Source organism: Cupressus sempervirens, chromosome 8, assembly GCF_028749045.1.
Source record: "Cupressus sempervirens isolate cs-2001-9-10 chromosome 8, ASM2874904v1, whole genome shotgun sequence".
Lineage (NCBI taxonomy): Eukaryota > Viridiplantae > Streptophyta > Pinopsida > Cupressales > Cupressaceae > Cupressus > Cupressus sempervirens.
This window is the reverse complement of record NC_143125.1, coordinates 277,102,860-277,127,832: the sequence shown is the minus strand read 5'-3', so window position 1 is coordinate 277,127,832 and position 24,973 is coordinate 277,102,860. Positions and strand designations below refer to the sequence as shown.

General features: G+C 37.5%; 1 protein-coding gene across 1 annotated transcript in view; it reads left to right on the top strand.

The window, feature by feature from the left end:
* Positions 1-24,973, top strand: part of LOC149542508 (5'-3' exonuclease family protein) — a 157,711-nt gene that overhangs the window by 18,294 nt on the left and 114,444 nt on the right. Inside the window, exons 2-5 of the mRNA XM_089797444.1 lie at positions 12,912-13,031; positions 23,054-23,177; positions 23,391-23,528; positions 23,691-23,900. Of these exons, the coding sequence (XP_089653570.1) occupies positions 12,912-13,031; positions 23,054-23,177; positions 23,391-23,528; positions 23,691-23,900 (592 nt within the window). The remainder of the gene's footprint in view (positions 1-12,911; positions 13,032-23,053; positions 23,178-23,390; positions 23,529-23,690; positions 23,901-24,973) is intronic.

Below are 24,973 nucleotides of genomic sequence, written 5' to 3'. Positions count from 1 at the left end.
CAGATTTCGAAATACAAAACCTGGTTTTGAATCAAACACAGTTTTGCTAATTCTGCGAACTAGACGGACCCTAAAGGCAATATAATTATCAGTAATAACCTAGGACAAACAACACAGGCTTTATCATTATTCGTTTTATGATGTATGAAAACAAGATATATTTGTCTAATGATATGGAGGTTAGCCTAATAAAGATATTAATGAATATGAGTGATGACAGATCTGCATGGGATTCATAGTGCTGTAAGATTTGTATGCAGTTATGACAGATTTGTGTGGGTTTCTTGACGGGCAACTTTGCTGAGTATGTTTATCACTGTGGTATGTTCTTTGATCCTTATACATATGCTTGATGTTTTGTATTTCTTTTATTTATCTTTCTTTGCTCTTTTCAAAACAATATTTTAGTACATTGTTACTAAATTTTCACACATGTTAAAATTTAGTCCTAAACAATTTGTAAGTGGAAGTAAGGTACACATTTTTATTTTGCATTCAGATCATACTTATCGCCAAATCATATTTCATTTAGAACAAAAGAATAGTATAAGAATGTCCTTTGTATTATTCATCATGATAGATACAATTGATATTTTCAAAGCTGAAATAAAAATGAATGCTGAAAGTAAATGCCTCTCACACAATTTGCAATGAGAGTAGCCCCTAAATCTATTGATACATATTCCTACTTTATGAAAATGCATAACGTGAAAAGAATGAGCATAGAGTAAAAGAGGGTAATAAGGAACCAGCCATTGCCTGTAATGACTAGTTACGTTGTGTTGCTTCAGTCCCGCTTGTCTGCTGCCCTGGTCCATAGTTTGTCCAAGTGCTCAAATCCTGCATACATAAGAGAAAGTGTTAGAACTAGCGGATCTAGGCAATGATGGAACATCTCACTGCATGCATAAACATCCATGCTGTGCACTTCCATAAAACAGAAATATCTACCAACAAAAGGAGAGACAATCACAACCATGTGAAATGTTTTATTACTAAGATGTTTGTTTCCTGTGCGGCATCCTATCTCTTATAGGTATGCAGATATAACCGTAGGCTCCCATGAGGGTTATTGAGCCTGGCGTGCCTATGAGAGATAGGATTGACAAAGCTGATCAGAATGGTACCACAAAAGTACTAAAGGGACATATTCATTTATGAAAACTTTTTTACTTTTACAACAGGAATATGCTACTGTAAGATCAATACTGAAACAATAAGACATCAAAGGGACAAAACATTTTATTTTGAAACCTTTTGTTCAGATATAACAGCAGAGAAGATAGCATTCAGAAATCACAAGGAAATATGATGACTACAGCTTCAGGACCATCTAAGAATAAAGATGCGTATAGAGTAGAGTAAAAGCAGAGTCAAAGGAGGATACCAGGTATGCATACAAGAGCTGTTTTATACAATCAAAGATACAAAGATAAGTATACAGGTAAGTGGAGAACACATTCAGAAAATAACCAGCAGTATATATACCTAAAAATGCAAAGTTATCAACAGGTAGATGGAACAGTTCAGAAATGCACTTATGTTTCTATGCTTGAAATAATTTATATCTGTTAATGTGTTGAACACCTGAAAGATCCCTGATGGATTTTTGCTGCTAATCTGCTGTAGCTTTATTATAGTCTTTGTTCTTTTAATTTTGTTTTTCCTGTTTATTAAAGTTTTCTTGCAGAACTAGACGGAAATGCAGAAGAGTTTGTTTGTTTTAGCGTTTTTGATGATTATTTAACATAGAAATGAGGAGCAAATGATATGAAAAGAGTTTGAAAATTAAATAACAATATGCAGTAAAATTAGAGTTGATACAAATCGTACCAGGCAAATCTCTGAATTATAGAGCCAAATAAAGGATCCAGTACATTTCCCCTAACAATGACGGTAAAACTGGCTGATGAAAAAGGGCCGTGAACATGCATACGTCTGCTGCTGATTAACCGACTCTCTATATTTCAAAGTGCTGCAAATGGCGGCTACTGCTGCAAGGCTCACTTTCCCATGTACCAATAATCACGCCCAGCTAAACAATACTGCAGGCCCAAGCTGAAATGGTTTCTTCTTCCCTGATAACAGCTGATACCACTGAAAATTCCAAGACCAAATACTGCTGAGGGTTACGTCCCAGCCAGTAAATACCCTGGGGTTTGCATCCCAGAATAATATCGCCCAAGTAGAGCAAATTTGTAAACAAGTTTTAAAATGCATAAGATATCCTGAGGAATGGCGCCTCCATCTCCTTATAACCCCTTCCAAAGCAAATCGAACCCTAAAGTGACTCCAAAAGGCGTTGGGTTACAAAAGTAAATTAAGTCTTATTTTAAAGTGGCCATGTTACTATAAAATGACCTTTTTCTCCATAGACATAAATCCGTTCACTGAATTGCCCTGAGACCAAAGAGAAAGATTTAGAAAAGTTCAAGACCTTTCCAATGAGCTATCACACCAAGGGGTATGCATCCAGATGAGGTCAAAAACCCCTTATTACTCCAAAATCGCTATTAACTTAGCCTTATTTAATTATTAAACGCTAACTTAGGAAATATTAAAAATATAACCCAAATAGCTACAAAATGCCCAATTGACATCACAAACCATAAAATCATCAGGTCACCTGTCTGTGACTGAAGTCGGAAATCAAGGATCCACTGGCAGTCTCATCCCTAAAATCTAGGGATGCTCCTAAAATTTAGGAAACAAGCTCTATCCCTCTGAAATTGAACCCAAAAAGCAAACTCATGGAAATCCAACCCTGTGCCTGATCATACCTCCTAAAAAGTAGGAATGAACCCCATAAATGTAGGAACTGACTCCTAAAAACAAGGAACATCTTCCAACTGATCAATAACCGCTAGAACACCAAGTCTCCAACACTAAATAACCATACTGGGTCTTTATCCAACCCTGTCAGCCTACAAGACCCCATAATAAGCTGACTCACATATCTCTGCTAGACTGAGCTAGAGTGGGGACATGACAGTCCTCCCCTCTTGGAGATGCTTGCCCACAAGCAACTGTAATGCTGGATGCTGTAAAATGCTCTCACCCTCCTAGGTGGCATCCTCTATGGGAAGATCTCTCCATCGAACTAAATACTCTCGAATCACCTGGCTTCTCAGCCGCCGTTCCCTCACCTCAAGAATCTCATCAGGGACCAAAATCAATTTACCTTCCTCATCCATAGGAGGTAACTCGGGTGAAACTGTAATATGCTGTCCAAGGGCCTTTTTCAGGCAAGATACATGAAATACATTATGAACTCTACTGCCAGGTGGTAACTCAACCTCATATGCAACTTCTCCCACTCGCCTGAGTATCCTGTATGGACCATAAAAACGTGGTTTGAGCTTCTTAGCTCCCCCCCTTTTTAAGGTGCTCTGCCGATATGGTTGTAAGCGCAAAAAGACCATATCATCCACCTCAAATGCTCTCTCAATCCTGTGCCTATCAGCGTACATCTTTTGTTGATTCTGGGCCTGTTGTAAATTCTCCCTAAGAGATCTCATGACATCCTGGTTTTCCTGTAACCAATCCTGAGCCAAGGGAACTCTACTGTCACTAAATGCCAAATCAGTGAAAGATAATGCCTCATATCCATAGAGAGCTCTGAAAGGTGTCATGCCAATGGACATATGATGCGTAGTATTGTAACAATACTCGCCCAAATGCAACCAACGCACCCATTTTTTTTGCTGTCCTGACACATAGTTACGCAAATATCCCTCAACTCACTTGTTGACTATTTCTGTCTGCCCATCAGTTTGAGGGTGGTAACTAGTACTAGGGGTCAACAAAGTACCTGTTAGCCTAAAAAGTTCTTGCCAGAAGGATCTCATGAATCTGCTATCCCTATCACTCACAATGGTCTTGAGAAGACCATGAAGTCTAAACACCTCTTTGAAAAATAACTTAACCACCTGAGATACTGTAAAATTTAACGCAATCAGAAAGAAGTGGGCATACTTTGTTAACCTATCCACAACAACATAAATGCAATCTTTCCCCTGAACCCTAGGAAGACCTGTAATGAAATCCATTGAGATCCCCGTCCACTTCTGTTCCGGTATAGGTAATGGCTGTAATAATCCCGCTGGGTAGGTATGCTCCGACTTGTTCTGCTGACAAGTCATACACTCACGGACATGGCGTAAAACATCATCTTTGAGACCCTTCCAAGAGAATCTCTCACGAACTGCCCTGTAAGTCTTACCATATCCTGGGTGTCCTGTTGTAGGAGTATCATGGAGAGCCTGCAAAATTTGTTCCTTCAATTGAGAACCTAGAACAAGGTAAACCCTGCCTTTGTAGTAGATAATATCATCTACCACACTGTATCTATCATCCACTATCAACCCTTCCAAGATCTCACAAGCATACTGATCCTGGAGTACTCAACTAAAAGTTGAGCCTTCCAATCCGCTGAAATCTCGCTCAATGAACATAGGGCAGCCAATGAAGGTCTCCTAGAGAGCGCATCAGCCACAGTATTATTCTTCCCCTTTATGAATTTGATATCAAAGTCATAAGACTAAATTTTGCTAACCCATTTTTGTTGTCGATCATTGAGTTCTGTTTGATTTAGGAAATACTTCAGACTATTATGGTCTGTTCTCACCACAAATTTGCTGCCAACAAGATACTGTCTGAACTTGGCTAACGCATGCATAATAGCCAACATTTCCTTATCATAGGTAGAGTACAACTTTTCATTGTTTTGCAGCTTCCTGCTCTCATAGGCAATGGGGTGTCTATGTTGCATCAACACTGCTCCTATACCCAAACCTGAAGCATCACACTCTAGGACAAATGGCTGTGAGAAATCAGGTAGTGCCAAAACGGGACAAGTACTCATAACCTCCTTGAGTCTATCAAAGACCCCATATGCTTGTTCTGTCCATCTGAAAGCCCCTTTCTTAGTGAGATCTGTCAAAGGTGCTACCAGCTGCAAGAAACCCTTCACAAATCTTCTATAATAAGCACACAATCCAAGGAATCCTCATAACTCAGTAATGTTCTAAGGAACAGGCCAATTCTGAATCGTCTAAATCTTCTCTTCATGCACCTTCACCACCTCAACACTGATCACATGACCCAAATATAACACCTCCCTCAATCCAAACTCACATTTGGAGAGCTTAGCAAATAGAGACTAACTCTCCATTATGCTAAGTACCTCCTCGAGATGTCTGAGGTGGTCCTCTCGATTACTGCTGTAAATCAATATGTTGTCAAAAAACACTAAAACTGATTCCCTCAACTGCTTGTTGAAGATATGATTCATACAGGATTGGAAAGTAGCTGGTGCATTGGTAAGGCCAAAAGGCATTACCAGAAACTCATAGTGCCCGTAGTGACAACGGAAGGCAGTCTTGTGTACATCCTCTACCCGTACACGTATCTGATGATAGCCTGAATGAAGATCAATCTTAGAGAAGTAGACAGCCCCATGTAACTCATCTAACAACTCATCAATGCGCGGAATGGGATATCTATTTTTTATTGTCTTCTTATTCAAAGCTCTATAGTCTACACACATCCGTAGAGTCCCATCCTTCTTCTTAACCAGCACTATAGAAGAAGCAAAGGGGCTAGAACTAGGCCGAATGAAACCCATGTCCAATAGCTCATGAATAGTTTTCTCAATTTCATCCTTATAGGCTCTAGGATGACGGTATGGGGTAGTAATCACTGGCTTCGCTCCATCCTCCAACTCTATACCATGCTCAAACCCTCTATCTGGTGGTACTCCAGGAGGTATATCACCAAACACTCTACCGTGACGACCCATCACTGAATAAATCTCCACATGAAATACACGGTCATCCTGAGATATGGGTTTTTTGGATTTAACCAAACAGTGTGTAGCCCAAAGCACATCATTATGCCTAAGGATGGTGTCCATCCTGTGAGAAGTCACCTCTCTAGGTCCACCATCTGACGCTGCCCTCAAAATCACCTTCTACCCACCAGAAAGAAACTCTAACTGCATACGGCGGTGATCAATAATGTAACGCCCAATACCTTGTAACCACTGCATGCCCAAAACCACATCATAATCTTCTATGGGAAGCACATAGAAGTCATCAGTCAAAGTATAATCTCCCATTTGAATACTAAGTCGTGGAATCCGCTTGGTGCAACCCAAGACGACACCATCAACCACCTTCACTCCAAAACCACCAAACTCCTCGTACTATAAGCCACACCTCTCAACTAATTTCTGATCAATAAAGTTATGCGTAGCACCTGTGTCTACCAAACTGGTGATTTGCTTACCCTTAAGTGTACCTTTCAACCGGAAGGCATGAAACTTAGGGTAATTGGAGAGGGTAGCCATAGCTACTTTAGCTGATGCCACAGGCTCAGGGGTGTCTAACTCCAATTGTGTCTGAAACTGCTCAACATCCTCTGTATTATCCTCAATATCAGTATCAGGAACCTCCTCATCCCCTAACTCAGAAGTCACCTCAATCAAATGAACCTTTCCTTTACCCATGCAACGGTGTCCTGGTTCCCATGGTTCTTTGCAGGAAAAACAAAACTTTTTCCTCCTCAATTCATAACTCGTCTCCTGATTCATCCAAGGAGTTTTAGATGAGGACCCTCTTTTGTTCTGTGATGTATTGGCCTTTTGTGCAGGCCATGAATCTCTAAATGGTTTCTTATTTGCCTGATAAGAAGTGGGAACAGTATCCAGTCTCAATGTCACATCAATAGCCTCCTTAAGAGTAGCTGGTTGGAAAGCACATACCAACCCTTTTAGCATATCCTGCAAACCCTCAATGAACAACATCACTCTACGTTTCTGGGGCATATCAAGTACCATAACTGCAATATGCTGGAACTCATTAATATAGGCTTTTACATGACCAATTTGTTTAAGGTGAGCCAACTCCCTGTAATAAAGTTCTGTATCCTTACGATCAAACCGTGCAATGAGTCGCTCGGTGAACTCAGCATAGGAGTGAACTAAGGCATGATCCTGGGTGACCAATCCATGGTGCCACCAATCATAGGCAATCCCCTCTAAATGCAACATAGCAAACTGAATAGCCTCACGCTCAGGCATGGGCCTCAATGAAAGGTATATGTCCAGCTTGTGGACCCAAGCTCGTGCGCTAGTGTCTCCTGAGCCGTTATATGGGGCCAATGTAATCTTCCTAGTAGCTCTATTGAGGTCATAATTTTGCTGCTGCTGTGGTAGTTTATTACCACGATCTCCCCTAAACCTGGTTGTATCTCTACGCTGTGCACAATACTGGGGAAGAGGGAAGACGTCCCTAACCTCAGGAGGTAGAGCTCTCCACTCAGCTGTGGCCGCCAAAACTGACTCTTGAAACCCCACTTCTGGTGGTTCCACCTGCGTTGGCCATTCACCTGGTATGAATTGGGGAAGCAATGGCCTATTCGTAATAGGTGTATGATGGCGATGCCTCCTACTGGAATGAAGGGAGCTCCCAACTGAAGAATGGGACTGATGGTTGCGCTGACTACCAGCCACTGAAACTGATCTACTTTGCCTGCCTAAACTGATCTACTTTGCCTGCCTTGGTGTCCACCCATCTCCAAATGCTCCAAGGTATCCTGTAATCTGTCTAAAGCTTGAGCGATTCTGGAATGAGTAGTGAATAGGGTCCGCACCATCTCTCTTTCTTTTGCCTCTGTAGGCATGCCGTTGCCAGCAACACCCTGCGCCTCACCCATAGTTGGTATTTGTGTGTCTCTGGTGGCCTCTGCTTCCCACTGGTTTCTCTTGCGCTCGTAGAACCTGTGTATTTCTCCACCAAGATACATAGATTTGTATTCAATCCACCAACTAGTAACTACCCAGATGCCGAAATCATTTATCAAAACTTTTTATCCAATACCTAGATGCCAAAATTTGTTGTGACAATTTCTCACAAACCCTACAGGCTGGCAGGATGTAGGCTCTGATACCACTGAAAGATCCCTGATGGATCTTTGCTGCTAATCTGCTGTAGCTTTATTATATTCTTTGTTCTTTTAATTTTGTTTTTCCTGTTTATTAAAGTTTTCTTGCAGAACTAGACGGAAATGTAGAAGAGTTTGTTTGCTTTTGCATTTTTGATGATTATTCAACATAGAAATGAGAAGGAGCAAATGATATGAAAAGAGTCTGAAAATTAAATAACAATATGCAGTAAAATCAGAGTTGATACAAATCGTACCAGGCAGATCTTTGAATTATAGAGCCAAATAAAGGATCCAGTACATTTTCCCTAACAATGATGGCAAAACTAGCTGATGAAAAAGGGCTGTGAACATGCATACGTTTGCTGCTGATTAACCGACTCTCTATATTTCAAAGTGCTGCAAATGGCAGCTACTGCTGCAAGACTCACTTTCCCATGTACCAATAATCACGCCCAGCTAAACAATACTGCAGGCCCAAGCTGAAATGGCGTCCTCCTTCCTTGATAACAGCTGATACCACTGAAAATTCCAAGACCAAATACTGCTGATGGTTACGTCCCAGCCAGTAAATACCCTAGGGTTTGCGTCCCAAAATAATATCGCCCAAGCAGAGCAAAATTGTAAACAAGTTTTAAAATGCATAAGATATCCTGAGGAATGGCGCCTCCATCTCCTTATAATCCCTTCCAAAGCAAATCGAACCCTAAAGTGACTCCAAAAGGCGTTGGGTTACAAAAGTGAATTAAGTCTTATTTTAAAGTGGCCATGTTACTATAAAATGACCTTTTTCTCCGTAGACATAAATCCGTTCACTGAATCGCCCTGAGACCAAAGAGAAAGATTTAGAAAAGTTCAAGACCTTTCCAACGAGCTATCACACCAAGGGGTACGCATCCATATGTGGTCAAAAACCTCTTATTACTCCAAAATGGCTATTAACTTAGCCTTATTTAATTATTAAACGCTAACTTAGGAAATATTAAAAATATAACCCAAATAGCTACAAAATGCCCAACTGACATCACAAACCATAAAATCATCCGGTCACCTGTCTGTGACTGAAGTCGGAAATCAAGGATCCACTGGCAGTCTCATCCCTAAAATCTAGGGATGCTCCTAAAATTTAGGAAACAAGCTCTATCCCTCTGAAATTGAACCCAAAGAGCAAACTCATGGAAATCCAACCCTGTGCCTGATCATACCTCCTAAAAAGTAGGAATGAACCCCATAAATGTAGGAACTGACTCCTAAAAACAAGGAACATCTTCCAACTGATCAATAACTGCTAGAACACCAAGTCTCCAACACTGAATAACCATACTGGGTCTTTATCCAACCCTGTCAGCCTACAAGACCCCATAATAAGCTGACTCACATGTCTCTGCTAGACTGAGCTAGAGTGGGGACATGACAACACCTGTGAGTAAAAATCAAATACAAAGATATCTTTCAGATCTGCAAACAACAGAGCATATGTCCAGGGCTACGATCAAAACTTTAAAAGATGATACTGCAATGTTGGAAAATTTACAAGATATGTAACAACAAGAGTGTTCTTTGCATTTCGGCAACAAAAAAGTTCTGTATTCTCTAGCTCAAACATTCAAAGTAAACCTTTGACTTTTATGCAAAAGGGGCCAGAAAGTTCAGCCAGAATGACGACTGCTTTATTGCAACTGTAAGTTCAACAACAAATACCACTTACAGAGTAAATATGGAGAGCCCATTTGCAGCTAATGCAACTTCAGAATGGTATTAAAGGGGGCCAGTAAATCAGGCAAAACCAGTTTTGGGTTGCTTTCAAAATTGTCTATATCAGAAGACAATAAATTGGAGGAGAATAGGTTAAATGACCTTTCAAGTCTCCATAAAACTGTCACTGCTAGAGGAGCAAAATATATCTGCAAGAAAAGAAATCAAAATAACCCTCCACAGGTGAAACTTGCAGCCCCGATTCAAATAAACTCAAGGAAAATATAACCCACAAAATGGCTTGGAATAAGAGAAGAAAATGTATAAGAATCAGCAAGCCCTTGTTGGTTAGTGTTAACATGAAGATCATTGTTAGATATCTACGGCTGGGAAACAGGAGTATGTATTCAAGCAATAGCTTCAATTTCTACAACTAAGCACACAAAACACCTGTAGATAGCGTGCAAATATGCAAGAGATTTCAGTCACGTCTAGTTGAAACTAGAAACTCTAACCGCAGGCATATTATGAACTCAATATCAGTATTTTAAATGCCATATTCACACCAGACAAAGTGCTAAGAAAATGCAAAGTATTTTTCGTGGAAATTGCACCTGGGGTTTGAGACACATGAGAAATGTGATCATATACAAGGAAAACTTGAGCACATCTTGAAAAATACAGAACCCATTTTGGGTTTTGAATCTTATAACAGAAAAAGCTTCACTGCAAAGCAAATTTCCTGAAAATTTCCAAGTTTCAAAGCCAAGAATGTAATTTACAGCTACAGGGAAAGATCCAGCCGCATAGAGAGAATAGGTCAAAATAATTTTAACAAACAATTCCAGATCTCCATGCAAAGAAATAAGCTCCAGTCATGGTGATTGATGCAGCAAAATGAAGCCATGTTTGCAAAAAAGAGATATCCAGTCATGGAAGCCAAACAAGCTTCAAATGGCATTAAGAATACCGAAATTCAGGCCATGTTTTGCTCAGAGGAAAACCTTAATGATTCATGGCTCCCAAAATAGCTACAAATCTCTCCATTATGGGCAGCCGTCCATGGTCAAGGAATACAGAAATAAACAAAAAAAAAGGAAATGTGTGCTCTTACGAAAAAACCATTTACAGCTGCAAGGTAAAGACCAAGTTGCAGTTCAATCTCTCAATGATGGTGGTCGGATTCATGGCAAAATAAGTCCAGGTTGAAGTGCATAAAGAAAACCAAGTAAAAATCCAGTGAGCACTCCAGATTTCTCCATTGTTGGGGGCAGGGTCTTAGGGTTTGAAACCCTTTATTGTTTCCTTGGCCCTTTCCAAAATGATCGAATGAAGAAATGAGCCAAAGATTTGTTATCTTAACTTTTATTCTTTCCTCAATCAAATTCAATAGGATTTCGGGTCCGTTCCTTAAGATGTTGAAAAATAAACATATTAGTTAACATATTTCGTACTGTATTCTTGTGTTATGACTAATGCAAATTATTTCATTACAAAACATCAATACGGGGGGATCTTTAATTCTCAAGAGAAAGTTAGCTCATGTTGTGCAAGCAACAAGACATTGTTCAGCAAACAGATAGCCTTAATTCAGACATAGAATGTAGCATACCAATCTTTAGTGACAACCTCCTAAGTTTGGTCAGCCATGATGAAAACAAAAAAACAAAAAAACATGGTGGGGAAACAAAAACAAAATTAATTCCTAATTTGATGACTAAGGCTCTTTGAAAAGTTAGAGAAGGCAAAAACTGCTAAGCATGGCTCTTCACATGTCACTTGGTTGTGCAAAGCATGCAACAATCAAAGACATAGGTGTCTGAGGAGTGATTTTGCATTTTAAATTCATTTTTCCATTTAACATAGCAAATGACATAAAACATTGAGTAGCCCAAGGGAGGGAAGAAGTCTGAAACAATGCCCAGAAGCCAGAAAGTCTTACTCCAAGAGTTATAAGCTAAAATATACTTAAGCCACCTTGAATAAAGAGGCCCAGAATTCTGATAATAACTTCCAGCACACCGAAATTAAAGCCAAACACACCCCACCTCACTCCGATATGAACAATGCTCACCGAAACATTGAAAACTATGCTCACCATGCTGCAAACTAAATCCCCACATCAAAACATGCTGAAAATCTTTATCCTCACACACCAAAAAACTCAAAGCTCCGATCTTCTAACAGTAACCAGCTTGAGTGGGTCTTTCGCCAATGAAAACAGTGTCCGAGCTGAGTGGTTTTCGTTATCAAACCAGCAGATTGTCCTTCCTAGAAATGCTCCAGCAACAATTTGCTATCTAGCCAAAAACTAGATGATCAAAAGAGAGCCAAAATGTCACTTTAAAGAGGAAAGAACAGGATTAGGGTAACATAAGTTTGAAAACTCTTTTCCCTCCAAAACCTTACACCCGTTTTAGTTTTATTTTTACTCCTTATATCTCCTTTTATAGGTATCCACCCTCATTTTCTATTTAAAATTATGTCTTCAAAATATGTTTTGCCTTTTAACAACGGGCATCCACATTCGAAGGCATAAAATTAACCTCATGTCAATGAAATACATCGGCACCGTTTTTAAAACAATGTTATTAGACTAGGATAGGGGGTCCTTTTCCAAGAGTCTTAAAAATCAACATTTAAAAGATTAATAAGGCTAACTAATCAAATATTTCTTTGAAACCTTTTAACTCACCAAAGATATAAATTGAAGCTCTGCATCGCTAAAGAACTGGTGGCTCACTAACTTACTATAAATAGCCAGTACCCAAAACAGCTCCCTGCTAAAATAGAAACCTGCTGGAAAGCTCTGAAAACTCTTGCATGAACTCAACAAGGACAGAAGGTCCCTTAACCAAGACACTTAGTCTACCAAGACTCAGAAGGAGGCCATTGGATTAATGATCTGATCAATTGCAAAGAGGAAGTGTAAAGCTAAACAAAGAAATTGTTAATGTTGTACCATAAGTAAACAGGTAGAGCAACATTGTTTTAGATTTTTTGGTTCTTGTATTTATGAACTGTGGAATTATTGATGCTTTTTATGCTATTGTTGGAACATTAGAGGGAAAGGTCCATGTGCTAGCTATATTTGTTTCTTTTTTCTTTTGTTACTTGCAAGAAGTAGATTCATTTTCTGTTGCTCCTAGCTAATTGGTTGAGAAAGTAGATTGTTATTTCTTTGGTTGATGCATTTATGTTGTTTGATGATGCGTATTATATTTCCTGATATTTAACATAATTTTAATGTTGTTTACTATTATTTGTTGCAGGCACATTGAATATTGTATGCACAGGGTAAATCTTTTGCGTCATCATGGTGTGAAACCTATTCTTATTTTTGATGGAGGGTTTCTCCCAATGAAAGCTGAACAAGAAACTAAGCGTGCAAGGTACATTGTTTAATTGGTTGAGTGCTTTATGGGGATTCTTATATCTTATTTTGTTTGTATATGTTTGTGCAAAGTTGTATACATTTCATTCAAAGTTCTTTGTTTTTGCTTCGGTAAATGTGATGCTTGACTTGAATTAAAGTTTCCGCTTTAATTCTATTGATGAATGCAATTATGGAATGGTATGTCTTCAAGCTTATTGGTATATGTAGGTGGTTCTGTTTGCCTAGTCAATACTTTTTTGCGGACTATGTAAAATGAAATGTAGGCAGTAGCCAAACTTATCAACATCTCTTTGGCTGATTGCGGGAATGTAATGCAACCCATTGGCGAAATGTCTAAGGTTGACTTGGACAAAAATGGTCAATAATGCAAGCTTGTTCAATGTCAAAATGAGCTGAATGATATGCTATAGGAATTGTTGAAAAACCATCCAATCTTACAATATAAATTGAATGCAAATTTTAACCTATTAATGGTTAAATGTTCCAAATCCATTGTAACACAGGGATGCGTCCCCCCTCTTTTTGCCCCACATCCCGAAGACTTCAATGCACCGGGGACTTGGGGACTCCGTCCCCCCATCCCTAGCGGCACCACCAGATTCCGCCACCTCCACTGAGGATGGGGGACATCCCGATGTTGACTATTTGCAGATTCAACTATTTATGTTTGATGTTTGATGTTCCAATTCAATGCAATGTTCAAGTATTCACTCTTTTATGTCTTTATATCTTATATTGTAATACATATTTTCATACCTAACATTTTAAGTACCATATGTGTATATATATACCCTCCCTCTTGTCCCCCCACCGCCATCTCCCCACTGTCCCCAAATTAAGGCCCCTCTGTCCCCCCGTCGTGGAAACTTGTCCCCCCGTCCTCCAGGGTGGTGTAACTATGTCCAAATCTTACAAAATAGACATGGATGCATACAAATATGTACCTTTGGCAGTGCTACCATCCAGGGTTGACGAGATTATCATAAAATGCATTATAAAATAACATTGCATGAGATAAACTGCCAATATAAAGTTCTGATTATAAAATCAGTCTGTTGCAAAAACATAAATTAGGCGGGGGTTCCATGAGGGGGTCTTAAGCTCTATTTTTATGGAAGAGGGTGGTCTCACGTACAAAATTGTGTTTGGCTTGGGATTATTTGGAATCCTCTCATTCAAAATAGGAGCGCCTCCCATTTAGAGTTGCATATTTAAGTGGGGGAAAAAGGGATGGGGCTAGAAATTGCCCCACCAACTTAGAAATGCTTTTTGCCACTTGTCAAATATTTAATTTCATATTAAACAAATATTTGGAGGGAAAATAATTTTTTTACTTATTTTTTATGTACAAAGTACAAAAGACATTTATTGTGTTCATGAGACCACTAGCTTTCTTAAATTTTGAAGCTGCACTAGACTACAAAGTTCATGGGACCACTGGCTTTAAAATATTCCTTAAAAAATGGCAAGCAGCTCCAACTCTATTTTTTAGGAAGCCATCTTCCATAAGACTCCAACCTTAGTATGCAGGGCTATAACAGCTGGTTTTTCTACAACTACTTTTTTCATTTATCTAATTACATAATCAGCTGAATCTAAAATCTAAACCAACCATTGAGATCAATCTGGACTAAATATTGAAGTTAAATTGAAACCAAATCTATTCTAATTATTGAATTTAAATTTAATCTAAATTTTAAGAGAATAAATCTAATCTAATACTGAAATTGAATCTAAATGCTGAAATTTAGCACTGATCTGAATTGTTGAATTGAGAAGTTGCATCTAATATGCGAAAGAGAATTAAATTATATTTCTATGTTACATCAATTTTCAGGAAAAATAAAGTAAACTAACTTAAAAACAAAGATACGTATTGATTTACTTGAGAGACTTTTCAAATTAATTGACCAAGCTTTAACATTGGTGAGAGGAGAAGCATTATCGTAGGCTTAACCTCCCAACCGTGGACCTTTTTACTTATCCCCACAAGTTCTAAATTAATAGAATAGCCCTCCCTACCATGAGGTTAGGCTTGGGACGTTCATTGATCCAGTCATCGGAGTACTTAGGTGGGTTGAGGTCCCAACAGCTATTCGGTTGAATAATTGAAGCATCAGGACAACAACGCGATCATTTTGTTATGGCAAGTTCGCCTTTTATCGCCCTGGCCAGGGATTTCAGAGTTGGGTTTTTATAACCCGATCTCCACCACTCAGCTTGACAACTAATTATCAAAGTGGAATCACATGAGCTATTTGCATTAAATTAATTTATGTTTTTATCAATTACTAATATCATTTTTCTTTTATCAGATTCATCTACACCTCACACCATCAACTGATCTCCAGATTGGTGTGTCCTCGGTGCCTGAACCATTACATCTTATCAATTTATAAGATTATGACTTTACATTCTAAGATATTCCTTGGTATTCAGAATTGATCATTACTATTGTTTGTTTGAGAATAGATCATTTCAAGATAAAATCTACAGATTAAGACATACGTGATTTGATAATGGTAAAATCTATATTCAAAAGTAATTTTTAAAAATAAATTAAGGGATGGCAATCGGTAGTAATAGAGAATGAATATGATGAGAATATAAAGCTTCAATACTTCCATAGTCGGCTTTTATTATAATCACCAACTACTTCATTAGCAACCATGTAAATAAGTTCAATTGGCATTTTCTAATATTTTGAGCGTATGGTAAACAACAAGACTCTATTCTGTGCACACAACTCTTACATTTTGTATCAACCCGACTCAGAAAAGACAAAGAAAATGTGAGTGAAAGTTGGAAGTTAAAAACGATTTAACACATCCTTACTTGGCTACGGGTTACTATATCCTGCTTGGTGGCCTCTTCAAATATCTGCTGAATCCGATGTTTAGAGATGCACAAGAATGATTTCGTGGAAGCTCAGAGGGTATGATATAGTGGCTAGACAGGATGATGTTGCAGGTGATAAACGTATTGCAGAATCGTCGACGGATTTTAGCAGGGTGATAAACGTATTTGCCAAAAAAGAGTTTGAGACGAATATCTCAGGATGCTTGAAAGACAATGAGGCTAGCTCATTTATTAACTCGCACTTGACCTTACGGCTTCCTGCCGTTACAAGACTCAATTCGACTTCAAGATTAGAAAAGAAACAAAGAATCGAAAAGAGGTGGAAATATGAATTGGTCAGTTTTAATAATATCATTTTATACTATTTTGTTATCTTTATTAAGGTTATAAGTATGTACACACAAGGTGGCATTATTGAACTATAATTTTTAATATAAAAGTGCCATCTTGTGTTTATATATTTATGATTTTAATTAAGCAAATAAAATAATGTAAGGTGATATTATTATTAATTGATAAATTAAATTAAGGTAAGAATTTTTTGTTTAAAATTATTATTTTATTTTAACTTTAATTTTTAGCTCATGCGAATTCCACTAAGAAATTGGTTGTCAAATTCAAATAACTTGCCATGGTGATTTTTGGGTCAAACCTATCATTTTTGATGACTGGATCTTATGACCATTCCATTCCGATGACCTCATTTCGTAATGCTCCCCTCTTTTTCCAGTCTTTGTCCTGCAACCTTCAAAACAATCATTCTCGTCAAAACATCAATTCATGATTCATAATTTGTTAGATAATATCGTTAGGAATTTCATCATAAATACTAACTGATTGAACAACAGCTAAAAACTATCTTCATTTCACATGAACACAACGGCTAAATTTAACTGACTTAAATTCATATAGTAATTTAGATCGATGCAACATCTTAAGAAAACTGCTTCAATTTCACATGAACATGAATAAATAAAGCAACGGCTATAACTACCATGATGAAACAACGGCTAACTTTACTTGAACATGAAAAATTATTTTGGTTCAACGGCTATATTTAGCTTAAAAAAATTTAGGGCAAAAATTGGGATGTAACAAGGGCTTTAAATGTACAAGGAATATCAAATGTGTATCCACCAACCTTGCTGAAGTATAATATTGAAGTAAGAAGTAAGGAGTTGGAAGGCACTGTTACCACTCTGTACTGTCCAAAATCAGATTGATTTAATCTGAAAATTCTTTGCAATACCATTGTAAGCTGGTCAGATAACCCCAAATTTAAGGAAACTCACCCCAAGCTGAAATAACAGCTGATAAGACACTTTAAACTACCTCAACCAACATGTCAACAAATTATAATTGGACAATAGTAGCTATTCAAAGGAGTTTTTACACGTATATGTTTGATATTGTAATGCCCTGCTTGACGATCCTCGGAAAACAAGGATTAAACAAGTCCAACATATTTTTTTTTGTTAAAGAAAAGTACGATAACATCAATATGTGACAACATAAGTAACAGAAGACTAACAACATATAATCATTCCAACAATCCCAAGCATAATTACTTACAAACACGCTCAATTAACGAAACATAAACCATCTAAGTGTGCTTAACTTGCATTGTTCATTTCATTTATAACATAAGATTGCGAGATTCATTTAAAAGCACAAGATTAATTCTTAAACATTCTGAAATGACGAAAGACTAAACATCACTATGAACATAAAGGAATGCTGAAACATTAACCTCCACACCGGGGAGTACCAGAATAATAATGACGAGGCTAAGACACTCGTAAGCATAAATGTATCCAAGATATAACTAACAGGACTAAATCACTGAAGTAAAACATCTCATCTCAGCATCTACACGTGTGCATTTATAAACCAATGAGAGCACATGCAACAGTATTGAAATAACATCACAGTGATATATAATAGGAACTAACAGGCAATCGACACAACCTATCTAAGTGCCTGTTTCCACCCAACACAGTCACAGGTTCATAAGGCATTAGGTCCTTAGTCGGCCCCCGCACTCAGGATATTCCATACCACCCAATCTGTGGCCCTAGGTTGGAATTCCCATTGTACTAATGCAGTAATCAACAGAACCCTAAAGGTCTAATATACTACAATAATATAAAAACATCTACCAAAGTGTGTGTACAATATCACTACGGTATAACATACAACATAATGAAACATACACTTACCACACACCGCTCAAGTCGTGCATCACGTAGAACAAGCAACATCTAGTAAGCAAGAAACCACATGCAACCAAGTAGATAAACAATAATCACAAGAGAACTCATAGTGCCTAAACACAAGGTGTCAAGTGAACAAACAACACCAAGGAAAATCTGTACATTGGTCCAATGCAGTGATGAGGATACTGCGTGTTGAAGGGATAGAGATTCGACCAAGTAGAGAACATTCACATATGGCTTACACACATGCCAAACAGTAACAAGGACTGAGAGCAATTTGAGACAATGCAATAGATTGGGTCTTGGTCAAAACCTCTAAAGATACTATGATGGGGTTGTGGTAGAGTGTGGGCACAGTAACGCGTCAAATGATGATCCAAACATCCTTGGGCATGGTAATACGCCAAATGACGATCTGAACATCCCAAATATATTGTGTGTTGATTAAGTAACCATAATTTATTTAGTTTGATCTTATTAAGTAACAATGTCATGTATGCAATCATCCCAACCACTTTGTGCTGGTTCTTGCAGCAAACGCCACTCCACATCTTTACCCATACATACCCAACTATCTCACCAAGTGATGAGTATTCAAAGACGTGCAATTCCCCACCCCAACCCTCATGATAAAATAACACTCACCAGAGTACGTCACGGTGATACAAATCTCTCAAGATTCGATAGGCACTTATAAGAGACCGTGCATGCGACAGGGCATGCCATGCTCACAAAGATAGAACTAGGGTTGAATGAGAATGCAAAGACTCAAAAGTGAAATAGAAAGATGGAAGATAGTGGATTGGGTAAGCAAACAATTAATCGACTCCAACTTAATCGAGTGCTTAAAACGTCCAAAATTTGGACAACACTAAAAATTTCAGCTAAGTAAATTTCTGCCCAAAACCAAAGTTTAACTGAAAACTTTAAGATTGAAAACCCATTGAGCAAATAGGCTTGAACAAGCAAAAATCCAATAAAATCTTACTTTTAAGAAAATCCAAAAAAATGACTACCATTTTTGTTCAAAAACTTGCATTTAAAACCCTCATAAACAGGAAAAATGCATGTGGAATCCCAACCGAGATAACCCACTAAACAAAAACACGTATGGACATAGATCCATATACCTTGAGCCTAATCACTCAAGAACTTGAAACGAAAACCTTCAAAACATAATTTTAATCACAAATCCTATTTCACAAACGAAGAGCAACTCAAGAAACTGAATAAAAGAGGCAGATAAACAAGCACACTGCCGAATCTGCCAAGAAGCTTGGCAAACAACGACCTACACATTGCCAACACTATGCAATAGACCTTGCTGAGCCCAGATATTTCCAAGATGAACCCAGATATCTAAACAACATCATCCACTAGATACATAACATGAAATAAGGTACATAACGCATAAACCATCATATAGCAATATCCAGATACTGAACTATAAAGTAAATGTCATCCACACATGAAATAATAACATAATGGTCATCACTAGAGTATCTCAAGTATCTCCAAGAACAAAATGGAACACTGTAGAAAAATGACAACATGAGAGGCACTACAGATATAAAGCTAGAAAGCGAGTAGAACACCACAAAAAATCTTGAATAACATCAAACATCAACACTCTAACAAGTGGGAGCATCTAGATTGCTAAGAAAAATCATAGGCTAACCCTAAACACATGAAAACCAATGCACATTATAATGTGGTAGTACTCAAATTAATTGTAGATCTGAAATACAGTATAAATATTGCTGATACACTAGGTACAAATGTCATAAAGCTCTTAGAAATCACCAGTCTTCATATTTTTGCTTGGTTTTTAGAAGAAATCTCTTTCAATTACTTCACAAGCCCACAAACTCATTAAATCTGCATCATAAATACTTGCATGTCAAGAAACAAGCATGTTAGAACACATAAAAATTTATGTTGAAACAAGTAGAAATCAAACTCAACTTTGTAGCATAGTTTTGGTGTTAGGATGAAATCGCTCTTTCTATTTAGGAGGATCTTCATCCCCGGAATTGGTATTCTAAAAGGGTTTTTGTCCTTAAGAAAATTAAGAAGAATTTGTGATTTGATTCAAAGCAAATAACCTATGAAAATACTATTCTAACCTTATCTATAAACCTGTGATGCCCCCTTCGTAATTTGCTCCAAATTACAATTGCAACAAATTTGGGGTTAGTGTTTCCCAATTAAATATTTTTTATATTATGTGATTTGTAATTTCAATCCTGCATTCACCACATGAACACATATGGCACCATACACGTGCGTGCGTGTGTATTAGGATTAGGTCACAATATAAACATTATTCATAAATAAGTCACAAGCTAGACTAAAGATAATACATTTTTAGTATTATGCAACACTTAAATTGTATGTGAATTCCTATTATAGAAGATGTGGAGTAAGGGGGCATGGTAGTTGTACTTATATAATTTACGGTCACTGGGAGACAGGGAGACTTGGAGGTCTCCGGTACTGAAATTGGTACCGGTACAATAATTTTCTAAAAATAGGAGATGAGGGTACTTGGAGAAGTCAATTTTTTTTAATAGTTTAAAAAGTCTAATACTAAATACAAAATATTAATACTGTAAAACTAAAAGACTAAAGTAAAAAATCATTAAAATGAGGGCTAAAATACATAAAATTGTTTAATATTGTTTTTTACATTTATATTTTATCAGGAGACTTCACTTTTTGGATTAGGAGATTGAGAGACTTTAGGAGACTTTGTCATGAAGTCTCCAACCTTTTTTGAGGTCTTCGAAGATGTGAAAAGCCTCCAAGACGCGTCTCCTTCTCGGGAGCGTATCTTTTAGGGGGAGACGGGTCTCCCCGTAATCATGATATAATTTGATATTTTATTAGGATTTATATATTTATTTATATACTAATTCTATTATTATTTATTATTTCATCCTATTTCACAAAGGGGGTATTCCACAACTCTGTAAATAGCCACTTTTATGGCAACTTTAGGGAAATCAGATGATTTTCTTTTTATTAATTCACTTCCCCCCTCAAAAATAAAATTGTGACTTTCTGAGAATTTATAATTTAATATTGCTTTTTAATCCTCCATTTCAATGTCACTTTTAGATACCTTAATAATACCTTTTTAGGTCACTTGTAGTGCATGCTTAGCACTAACACTTTTTGGACCTCTTTTAAAAACACTTCATGATGTAGGCCATCCTTCTTTACAATAAATAAACAAATTTAAGTTGCCTTTATGATATAAAGTTACCTTGAGACAACTAAAATTGTTTATTTAATTATTTTCATCCATACATCCCAAGGTCCTAGGAAAATTGGTGCTGTCCAAGAATCTTGGAAATCTCCAAGAAGTGTGGAATGCACTTGAAAGTAGGATTTGCACTCAGCTAAAACAATTGTATTCATCTTGACCTCTGAAACACTGCCACTGTAAAAAAATCTAGCACTCTCCAAGAATTATGAAACTTTGCAAGGATGTTGGTATGGACTTGAAGGGACATTACATGCAATGCCTAGACTCTATATAGGGTTCAATAGACAGTAATTTCTTGAGGGTTTGTATCCTATGTCTGTATCCAGATAGATCACCAGACCAACAGAGATGGGTGGTTTTGTTAGTGTTGTGGCATGGGTGCGGTTGAGAGTGAGATCCATTTCCTATTCTACTATCCAATCAGCTATGAGATTCGAGGGAGGTTCCACTCTTATTCAAAGAGTGTAGGTTACTATCCTCCTTTAGGTATGATGATCAACAATGCGTTGCACTCTATCTCTAGGAGGCCTTTCGTCTTCGGGATCTCACTCTTTGAGTCTTCCCCCTCTGGATCTGCATCCCCTCATCAACTTATCACTTCCTTCTTCACTCCGGTTACCTCTCTTAGAGGAACCAAATGGTGTGGGAGCCTGTCCACTGCTACTCACATCAAATCGGCGAGACAACGCAGAGATCACACACACATGCACCATCAGTGACAGCAGCCCTCTTCTCTTCGGTGATATTTCGGACTTATCGGCACACAGATAGCTATCCTTCAGTTTTGAGCTACCTTTCGATGACTACGAACCGCTACCTTTCGGTGACTACGAACCGGTAGTTGTCTCGCGGTTTCACAGTCTCTCTTGTATAGTGCTGTTTCTCTTTGTTTGCTTCTTGCTCTGTTGGTTGCCTTTTTCTTGGACACCGTTTGTTGGTCCTGCTGCCTTCTAGCCTCTATTTGTACTTTCAGTCCCTTAGGCCTGTTTGTGGTCTCTTGTTGGACATTAATATTTTATCTTATCTTATCTTTTCTGCAGATTAATACTTAAAAATACCTTATTGGCAAATTTGTATGATTTAGGGCTGGTTATATACTTTGAGACTGTGGTTGTTTACTATTCATTGAAGAGGTCAACCATGTTTTCTTGGTAGAATGATGTATGATATCATGAGAAGAGTGTTGCACGGTGGGATGCCAGCTGCATTACAAGTTTATTTGTTCATCCTCTATTTGATGAAGCTTGATTTCGTCTGATAAAATCCTACAGTAATATTTATTTGCTTATCCAGAATAATTATATGTTTATGAATGCTAAAAATTTGGGCTCCTAGCAAATTTAAATTTTCAATCCTTTGTCTTATTGAATGAATGCTTAATGCATGTCCTCTTCAAAAGATAAAATACGTTGGGTTTCTTTGATCTTCAGAAAAGTTTTCTATTTAGTATTTCAGTATTCTCCAGTAATTTCATAGTTAATTTGCTAATCTCTATCTTATGCTGAAGTGCCAATATATTCTTTTAACACATGAAATGTTTCTCTTATGCGCTGGTTCGAAGATGCAGCATTGGCCTTTTTGAATGTGTACTGTATAATTCTATGTATCTACTAATGAAGAAGCTATCCAGAACAAAAAGTTAATGAACTTATTAGGCCATTATTTTTGCAGGGTAAGGAAGGAGAATTTGGAACGTGCAATTGAGCATGAGTCATGTGGCAATAATGCTGCAGCTTATGAGTGCTACCAAAAAGCTGTAGACATATCACCCTTAATAGCATTTCAACTCATCCAGGTAGGCAATTCATGTTCACAGTGGGCAATTCTATTTCTCGCCACAGTTTTATGTCCTTTGCACTGTGCAGGAATTGATTAATCCCATAATGCAGATGGAAATCAATAAACTGTTGCCTTAATTGTATACGAAGCACCATAGCAGTGTTTGTTGAAATTGAACTGATTATATTATTACTTACTATTTTTCAGCTTTAATGCTTTTTGTCAAAAGGTTTTACAGCAGGAGAATGTTGATTATATTGTTGCCCCTTACGAGGCAGATGCTCAAATGACATATTTATCCATCAAAAGGCATGTAGAGGCAGTGATTACGGAAGACTCTGATCTAATTCCATTTGGCAGTCTGAGGGTGAGATTGTAGTTTTTAGTTTTCTTCTGTGAAAGCTGATCTTTTACTTTATTATGGTGCATCAAACATTTTCAATGTATATTTAGATCTTACATCTGACTAAAATATTATTGCTGTATGTTATGTTCTCTTATGCTTCAAAACATGGATGCTTGTAAGCAGATTATTTTCAAAATGGACAAACATGGCAATGGTGTTGAATTTCAATATGCAGAACTTGCAAGAAACAAAGACTTGAGCTTTACCAGTTTTACAAAGGAAATGGTTCTTGAGATGTGCATCTTGAGTGGTTGTGATTATCTCCAGTCTTTGCATGGAATGGGACTTAAGAGGGCTCATGGTTTAGTAAAGAGATTCAAAAGCCATGAGAAGGTCTGATTCAATTACTCACATATTCTCCATGTTGTTCACATGATATAGCTATTATATATGTAGTGTGTTTTTAAGGGGTTTCGAAGTTCTCAAAACTCTATATCATGGTAAGTGATTGAATTGAATTTGAAGTAATGTTTGAACTTTGAATCATATGCTTTCTATCCTCTGATGTTCTTAGAAGCATTGCTGTCTTCCTTATAGCATTTTGTAAAACCACACCTGATCTTAGAGTGAAAATGTCTTCATGTGCTTCAGCTACTAGTGAGGCCTAATATTCTTGCCAGCTTCCTCACATGTTCAAAACCAAAGTATGTACAATTTGAAACAATAGATGAGTGCAGGCAAAAAATTCTCTTGTTTCCCTAAAGGGGGTCTCATATTTAAATTAAACATGCTTTGCTAGATAGGGACCAACAGATTTTCTTCTATATTTGGCTCATATGACATTACAATGTGTATGGAGTTGTAGAGAAGTTGATTCATGGTATGTGTAAACCACGTTTAGATAGAATGGACTTAATGACTTTTCAATTGGGTACATTAGACATTCTATGGAGGTATCTCAACCCTGGGATATCAGTTAAGAAGCTCTATATAGAGTCGTCCTTGCAAATCACCATGGATGCATATGGTATTTGGTTTGGGTTCTCATAGTAGGGGTATGTTCATCCTTCCTTGAGGAACATTGTATGGTAAACCTTATCTCGGGGGGATTTTTCTATATTTTATTGTGATCTCTGATAGATTCTCTAAACTTTCCGTTATCAAATGTTCGGATCTCCACTTTAGCTTTTGAAGCTTCACATTAGATTTTAGTTGCAAATAGCACATGATTTCTATTGGATACCAATGGAGTTTTAATTTATTTTTCAAATATTGTGTACTGTTCCTTGTGTAATATGTAAATGCAATCATAGTTGGAAAACTCGCCAAATGCAAAAACTCGCCAAGCCCCCCAAAAGTCTAATCGGGAAAAACTCGGCGATTTAAAAAAGAAACTCGGGAACCTAAAAAACCGCTGAAATTTAATTAAAAATACATTTATTTTGCAAAATTTAATGAGAAGATGC